The sequence below is a fragment of the Lepidochelys kempii genome, chromosome 1 (assembly GCF_965140265.1).
Source record: "Lepidochelys kempii isolate rLepKem1 chromosome 1, rLepKem1.hap2, whole genome shotgun sequence".
Classification (NCBI taxonomy): Eukaryota; Metazoa; Chordata; order Testudines; family Cheloniidae; genus Lepidochelys; species Lepidochelys kempii.
Window position 1 is genome coordinate 85,502,167 of NC_133256.1, and position 8,491 is coordinate 85,510,657.

The window sequence follows — 8,491 nt, forward strand, 5'->3', positions numbered from 1 at the left end:
GCTAACTATCTAAGAAGACAAGTTGGGAGGGGAAATAGAGAAATTAAGTGACTTTTACCAGTTCACCGCACAGGTCAGAAGCGGAGCAAGGACTAAAACTCAGAACTCCTGTATCCTACTCTACGGCCCTACACATTGGACAATTACTTTCGGTATTACTTCAATAGTTCCTCTACCTTAAATTGCCAGCTGTTTCCCACAATGCTACCCATGGCTGCACTGTTCAACTGTGACTGACCATCTTCACGATCTAAATCTGTATTGAAATAAATAAAGAGTATTAACCCCCTCATTATTTGTTTTTTTTAAAAGTCAGAGTTTAAGAGCTGTCATGTTCTAGTGTGCACTCTATACCTGTGAGGGCTTTGCATGGAGGTAGACATTTATTAAAAATCAAAGGTCCCACCACTGCATACGAACTGATTCAAGAAGAGTGAATCAACAGTGAGCCAAATACTACAGTCCTTATCCAGGCACAGCTCCCACTAGGCCAAAGCCTGCGAGGTGCTGCTGAACAAAAGTAACCTCAATGGAAATCAATTTGAGTTGCAAGTGCTCAATAACAACTCACAGGATTTGTTCTCTGACTTTAATGGGACTGAGAAAGAATTGCACAATCAGGCCCATTAACAATTTATAAGGGGGGGTGGGGTGGGGAAATGGAGCCTAGTGCTCAAGTTATAGGCCAAAGACGGGAAGGTGCTGAGATCTATCAGTCCCACCGAATCCAATGGGAGTTGGCTGCACTCTGCCCCTTTCAAGAGGCTCAGCATATCATAGAATTGTGCTGTATATTTCTGCTCTTTTCTCCACCAGCAATTACCAATTTGATCCAGCAAGTGCTCCATACATGGAACTCCCATTTGCTCTTCTGGGAATTCTGCACTGTGAACACTTGAAGGACCAGCTCCTATATTTTATATCAGAAGAATATATTCAAATCAATATGTGCAAACTTTCAATATCTTTGTCAGGTAGTTGAAGCCACTCAGTCCTATGCAATGTCTTTAATGCAATGGCAAGGTAATTAACCACAGAACAGCAATGCCAATGTATCCTACTCATAGTGGTGCTACTGAACTCACCACACAATTTTTCCCTGCAATAATGAAGTAATGTGATGGCAGTTCCTCAAGCTGTTGAACAATTGAGCTAAATACTAGCTTCTATTTTGAGTTAACAGTAAATTACCAATGAAAGCACTGTATCACTAGCTGAATGATCAGATAATGATCCTAATTTGCTAGACTTAGTCATTTAAAGATTATATTATATTATGTGTATTATATTACAACACCTCCACATTGGCTCACATTCTCTATTGGGTCAAGATCAACTTGGTACAGGAAAAAGTGGGGCTCATCAGAGAGGTGGCTTTGGACTGCACTGGCCCTGGAGCTAGCCCCAGCCCAGTTGAGAGTAGTTTAAAAGGATTATAGTGATGTTCAAGGGACCATATGCCAACTGGAGATAGCTGGAGTGTGACACACCCCTAAAATGAGAGCTGCAGGGAAGCTGGTATAGGAGCCAGTGAGCCATTGCTACATCCCCTGGAGGCTTCCTTACACCAGGAGAATCAACAGCTGTGGAGATACTGGTGGCTTTCCACACCAATTGTGCAGCAGGAATGATGCAAAGGGAATGGAGCTGGCGCAGAATGTCTGGTCCATTATATTTACACAACTCTGTTTCAGCATGAATACAAGCAGTCTGCTGATCTCAATAATTTAAAACTATAGGGATGTGGATCATACTCGAATAAAAACAGACCCCAAACGAACGAAATACTAACTGAGGTAAATATTATAATTAAACCTCTACACCTTGCATTGTCATGGACCAAACCATAAAGAGATGTCTGCTTATCTAAGAGCTTTCAGAAGACATGATACAGAAAAAACTGTTGTACATATGAAGTCTATCAAATCTTCTCTAGATACCTGGAATCTCACTAGACACTTGGAGTGGGGTTTTCAAAAGCACTCAACACTGGACTAACTTTGCTCCCATTGTAGATAATGAATGTTTTATCATTTACTTCAGTGGGGGCACAATTAGTCCTATGTTAAGCACTTTTAAAAATCCCACACTTTAAGATCAGTGGGAGTTTTACCCTACTATGGACTAGCAGCCTAGGCCTTTTCTCCTTTCTCACATAGGATCTGATTCAGCTCCTACAGAAGTTGAGCCGCTATTCCCCAAGCTTACAAGCTGCATATGAAACATACCATTATCAAATTAATGGAACTAATGTGACAAAATACCTTGTCACTACAGGTAAAAATTAACAAAGGAATATAAATACACGCATCTGTGAAGGGAAGTTCCAATAGCACAGACATACTAAAAAAATACATACCATCCATTCACTACATTACCATCTTGCTACTAGATAACTTCATTCATCTTTCTGCTAAATAAGCAAGAAAAAGTTTACCATATATACAAATACACATTTCTATGGCAACAGATTAAGTTCTAGACTATTCTTAGCTTCATAGTAGACAGAAAATACTCTGTTTTAAGCTACAGGACTAAACACGAGATCTACGTCTTTCCTCTTTTTCCATCTGGTCCTGCTGAAATCTCTTTTCTTTTGATGAACTGAAGAGTGATTCAACTGGAAGCAACATACATCACATACCACATATGACTTCTAGAGTTATACACTCTTCTAAAAGTTAGAAAGCAAGAGTCTATGAAATAAATATAAACTAATAACATTGTGGTTCCATTTGTATTATGTGTGTGTCTTATATAATAACTATTATCAAGGAAGTTATACTTTATAAAAATGAATAAACATTTGATGATTTTAATCATATATGTGAGCTATGTATAGTCATTTAATATACCTGTGCATCAGTTATTTTATATTATTATTTCTGTACATTTATACTTTTTTAAAAAGCACCCTGGAGGTCTTCATTATATGTTGGTTAATAGCTAGTTCATTAAAAAATTCTACAATTCTTAAATTAGCACCAATACCTTAATCTCAGGTTGGGGTTAAAAATGCATTACCCTTTCAAAATGTAAGGGCTTGAATGTCAATTGAACAATTTCTTTGCCTTTTAGATTTTCTGACTGAATCTCAAGTGAAATTATTTGGAAGGTAACAAGATACCACTGATTCTAGGGCAACCCCACATTATACAGAAAGGCCTGCTGTATCTTCTGTTAACTGAAGCTGATGGTGTTCTAAGGAGGCCTTACGAACTCACATTTAAACACCTTTTAACCTTTTTTTTAATCATCCAAATGACTCTAGTGACTTTACTGCATCATTTTGTCTAACACCGCATGTTCTGGCAGAAGAATCACTATAGCAAAGGAGAAGTGATCAGAAATAGTGAAGGTCCCTGAAGTAATGGTTTGTATTAAGAAAAAAAAAATGTATTACCAAAACTTTTTACAAACCAACTTCAATGAAACATCCCGACATTTTGTAGGAGGCTACTCATCTTTGCATAACCAGGATCCTGGGTCAAGAAGAACACTCTACCACTCTTTAGAGGTGCGAGAACAGCGGTTAGCCTTCTACCTCGTTGTAAAATGGGTATCAGGCTATCCATTGCACTGTGTGTGGATGTATACGTGTGTCTGTTTTCCCACCGCATATCCCAAAGATGGACATTTTCTATAAAGCATACCGAATCAGTATTTGAAGTTTAGCTAGTACCTTATGGTGTTTTACTCTTTAAAAGGATTCTCTGCCTGGAGAAAGCCAGAAGCAACGTGACTGATTGATTTCATATCTCCATTGGGACTCCAGCTTTGAGATGCAATTGGTTCGCCGCGGCTTTCTACCTTTCCTTGTGTCATCTAGTTAAGGGGCCCTGCCTGATATGAGGCCGGAATCAAAGGAGATCGGTTTGAAGTTGGACAGCATCACCTACATGTATTTAGTTCAAGTATTAATATATTAAAGGGTGCAGCCACTGGGGCTAAGGATGGGAAATTCCCTTCACTAATTAGTTTCCCCCTTCCCGGCAGATATTCCAGCCAAACCGCCAGCAGCAGACACGACTGCCAGTCATTGGGGCTGAGTATGGGTTTGAAATGCTGACCAGTGAAATCTGGACTTGGCTGAATGAAATCGATGTAGGGAGAGTCAATTAAATTTAATTTCCACTAACACTCCTAATATGTCTGCAGTGTGTGCAGCAGCAGCGAGCGATGCTCGGTACTAGTAATAAAGGAATTCACTGACGCATTACAAAACAAAACAGAAAAGAAGTGCTGCGTGATCTTTTTATATCGAGGATAGTGAGGTGATGGGAAGAGAGAAAGCGAGGGCGAGCGAGAGATACTCAGCAGAATATTCCCCCCCTAAACCAAATAACCCACTTGCAAAAACTGGTGCTGGAAAAATGGTAAGGACCCGGAGTTGAAAACATTTTCACTTTAATACTGAAAAAATATGCCATTATAAAATCCTCGAATAGAATTAGTAAGTTTCACTTGCTTCCTCAGTTCTGATTTCCTCAAGGTATAGTAAGATTTACAACAGCACAGAATTGTCTACCATTAAACTCTGCAGCCTGAGCACTAGAGTGACATTAATTGGTCATGCTTAACTGCCTCGGATTTTGTTTTGTTTTTGTTTGAATGTTTACACGGTTACCATAATAGAAACCAAGGGTACTAACTTTTACATTCAGATGGAAAGGCATTGTTCGATATGTAGATTTAGAAAGAAAAAGCGGTAACCGAACCAAAGAAAACTTCACCCAGCAAAGTAAATCCCCTCCCCCAACTCAGAAAATGAACCAATGAGCATATCCATGCAAATATGTCTTAAATAAAATCTTTACATTTGTTTGTTTCCACAGTAAAAGTACGATCTCTATCTACTGCCTATCGATCACACAAAATATGGCGAAATGGCACTTTTTTATTATTATACTGTATTTTGTATATAGAAAGTTTGATACGATGGGACTTATCAGGTAAGAGGGATGGTGGTGTGAACTAGACGCTGTTTCCAGTTGTGTGCTGGAGGAGCGTCCTTGGGGTGCGTTGTATCCATGCGAGCCATGCAGCACTTTTTGTTTGTTTGTTTGAATCAGTCGTTTATTTACAAATACATTCATGCCTTCGTGCAACGTTTCACTCCTGCTTCGTTATCAAGGGGAGGAGGCCACCGACCAAATCCCTCCCGTCCCCTCCTCCCCCCATCCACACGGGGCTAATCCACAAAACAATGGTACCCCTGCAAGACTTTAACCAAGTTGATCCTTGCTTTCCATTGCAAACTAAGGCAATGCACAGTCAGATGCACGAAGCACCGCCTCAGTGTGGCTACCCTTAAAGCGTGCGTTGAAAAAAAAAAACCGGCCTTCGCTCACTGAAATACGCCACAGTTTTTGCTTTGTGTGTGTGTGTGTGTTATTTTCACAGAAGGTAGTTTAGGTTAAGAACCGTCCCTTATCGTTATTTAGCAGTGACGTTAGCAGACGAGACAGCAATGCTCAAATCAGGGATTCTTTAACCACTGGGTTGCTCGCTGCGAAATTGAATTGGCTTCCTACTTTTTTTTTTCCCCCTGTCCGACCCCAGCTCTTAGTCTGATAGAGAATGAGAGCCACAGTCATAAACTCTATGGGCTCCATCTGCATTGTAGGGTCCGTTGTGCCAGTAAGAAGAATCGCAGACTGTCTGTAAGGAATTGATTTCAGATGCAGATGAGTTGGCGTCCCTCCGCTTGGAGCGCTTTCTGTTCCTCAGGATGAACACGAGCATGCCAACTACTGTGAAGGCGGAGGTGACAAACACCAGCAGGAGTCCTGGGACCAGCACCGAAATGGAGACCCGGCTGGTCTCTAGGTAGGAGTTGGCGTGAGTCCCTGTCTCTGCCAACCCGGTGCTGTTTTTGTGACTGGAAGTGAAGGTGGGCGAGATTTTGAGCTGCGGGCAAATCGCGTCGTTGGAGAGGGACTCGAAATCCTCCTTAAAGAAATCCTCTGGGGATTCACACCTCAGATCGCTCATGACCACCTTGGGGCGCAGCATCTCTGCCCATTGTTTGAAAGGCACAATCGGGCACGAACAGTCCCACGGGTTGCCATGCAGATCTATCTGGGTGATGGACGTGAGCTGGTCCAATACCCCCGCCACCGGGAGGTACATGAAATAGTTATTGTGTATACTCAGCTTGGAAAGCGAGACCCCAGCGAACACATCGACAGGGAGGGACCTCAGCAGGTTGTTGTTGAGGATTAGGACTCGGAGCTTGGGCATTGCATTGAAGGTGCCGGGCTGAATCAACTGGATCTCATTAAACTCCACATTCAGATACTCTAGGTTTTGCAGCCCGCTGAATTTCTCGCGGGACAGGGTGTCCAAGTAGTTGCTATCCATGTAGAGCCACCTGAGCTCGAAGAGATTCTTGAAGGTGTTGTTCTCCACAGTAGCGATGTTGTTGTTCCCCAGATCCAATAGGTTAAGTTTCCGGTAATCCAGAAAGTGGGATTTCCTGATTGTATGTATTTTGTTGTCTCTCAGAAACAGCTCCTGCACATTGGACAGCTTGGGTTTCAAAGCTACCAAACTGCTCACATTTCTTTCGTTGCAATTAACCTTTAAACCCGAGCCAGGGATCTGATCGCAGCTACAAATCTCCGGACAGGGCATGCTAGTCGGTAGCTTGTTTTTCACGCTAATTGTCGAGCTTGCAGCAGTGGGTCGGGTCTTGATTTGCCAGTTTACTGGGATCTTTGTACCTCCGTTTGGAACAGACCCGGGAGTGGCAGGATCTTCTTTGCCATGTATTTTAAAGGGGGTTGGAATGGGACCAGGATCACAGGTTTCCTCTTCGGCAGGGGGAGCAGCTAGACTAGAATCCACTCTGTTTTTCCTGCACAGCTCTTGCTCTGTGGTCTCATTCAAATCTTTGCCCTGCAACCTAGTAGGAGCTTCACAAATGACTCTGCCGATCAAAGCGTTTTTGGGTATGTTTTCCAGCCACTCCTTCAGGGATAGCAGATCACAAGTGCAGTCCCAGGGGTTATCTTCCAGCAGAATTTCAGCAATGCCTGGGATCTGCTCCAGGACCTCCTCATAAGGCAAGGTTTTAAGTCGGTTTCCCCGAAGGTCGAGGTGGGTGATCGGCACATACTGAAACACGTTGGCAGGTAAGGTGCTGATGAGGTTGTCATTTAAAATCAGCACCTCCAGCTTGTTTAAATCCCTAAATGCTCCCGGGTCAATATCCCTTAATAAATTAAAATCTGCCTGGAGATATTCCAGATCGTCCAGCCCCAGGAAAGTCTGCTTCCTGAACGATTTTATCTTATTGTTGTTTATATGCAAACGTTTTACCAGCTGCAGCCCAAGAAAAGCCCCAGGAACAATTTCATGCAAACCGTTGTTTTCCATGTGCAAACTGACTGCATTGTAAAAGTTAGCAAACTCATTAGGGAAAAGTCGAGTCAGGGAATTTCCATGCAGGAATAAATGGTAAAACTGGGACGTTGGGGCGCTGAAATGCTGCAGGCTGGTAAACCCCTTTTTCTCACAGTCTACGTGCAAATCCCCTTCTATCTCGTTGCAGGAACAGATCTTCTCTTTGCAAACGTCCCCTGTAACGTTTCCAGCAGCAAAACAAAGAGACGTCTCCAGCAACAGAATCCAAAGCAGCATTTTTAAACCGAACAATTCATCCCCGATCTCATCACAAAGTAACGGCAACCATCATCCTCACACCGAAACCAATTCCAGTTCATTCAAGAGAGGAGATGTCCGAACCACCACCAAAGGGAAAAAAACGTGGGGGGTAGGTAGACTGGGGTGGGGGACGATTTCTTTTCTTCTGTATCCCTTTCTCTTCCCCCCACATACACTGCAACAGCCCAGTCACCAGTCAGTAATTACATCCAGAAACTATCCAGGCACGTACTGCAAGGCACGCCACACACACACACACACACACACACACACACACCAAAAAAGTAGAAAAAATCCCCGTCCTCAACCCCTCCTGAAACCTCCCGAAAAAGCTAAGTAGATCTCTGTTGGCCGGCTTCGCTAATTAGAACAGGAATAATGCAAGTAATTATAAGCAGCCACTGCATGTTAGAGAGAAGCAGGCAGGGAGTGCAGCGGTGGTAGAGAAGAGCTGCCTGTGTGCATGGCTTTGCTTCGGACTGACCTTGCTTTTCTGTTGCAAAGCCGGGCTCCTTGCTGCTGCTGCTGCTGTCGTCGCCGCTGCTCGGTGCCCAGGAGTCCCCTTCTGGGTGCTGTCCAGTCCCCCTTGGTGCTGAAATCACGCCCCAGCCTAAGGACCGGATGCCGAACCAATGGCGCTGCAAAAATTCTGCAATCGCTGCGTTTTTTGGCTGTCCATTTCTCCTCTCCTCCGATCCCTTCTTCTTGTCCTCGCCTCTCTCTCTCTCTGTCAGTCTCTCTCTCTCCCTCCTCTCTTTTCCCTCCTCGGTCTCTCTTCTTTCCTTTTTCTTCTTCTTCTGTTTCTGAGTTACACACACACACA

At 43.2% G+C, this 8,491-nt stretch overlaps 1 protein-coding gene across 1 annotated transcript; it reads right to left on the reverse strand.

The window, feature by feature from the left end:
- Positions 1–4,390: 4,390 nt before the first annotated feature.
- On the reverse strand, positions 4,391–8,241 carry SLITRK1 (SLIT and NTRK like family member 1). The gene has a single exon (XM_073347540.1). It carries the CDS (start codon positions 7,642–7,644, stop codon positions 5,566–5,568), a length of 2,079 nt encoding a protein of 692 aa, XP_073203641.1. The 5' UTR covers positions 7,645–8,241; the 3' UTR covers positions 4,391–5,565.
- Between the last annotated feature and the right edge of the window lie 250 nt (positions 8,242–8,491).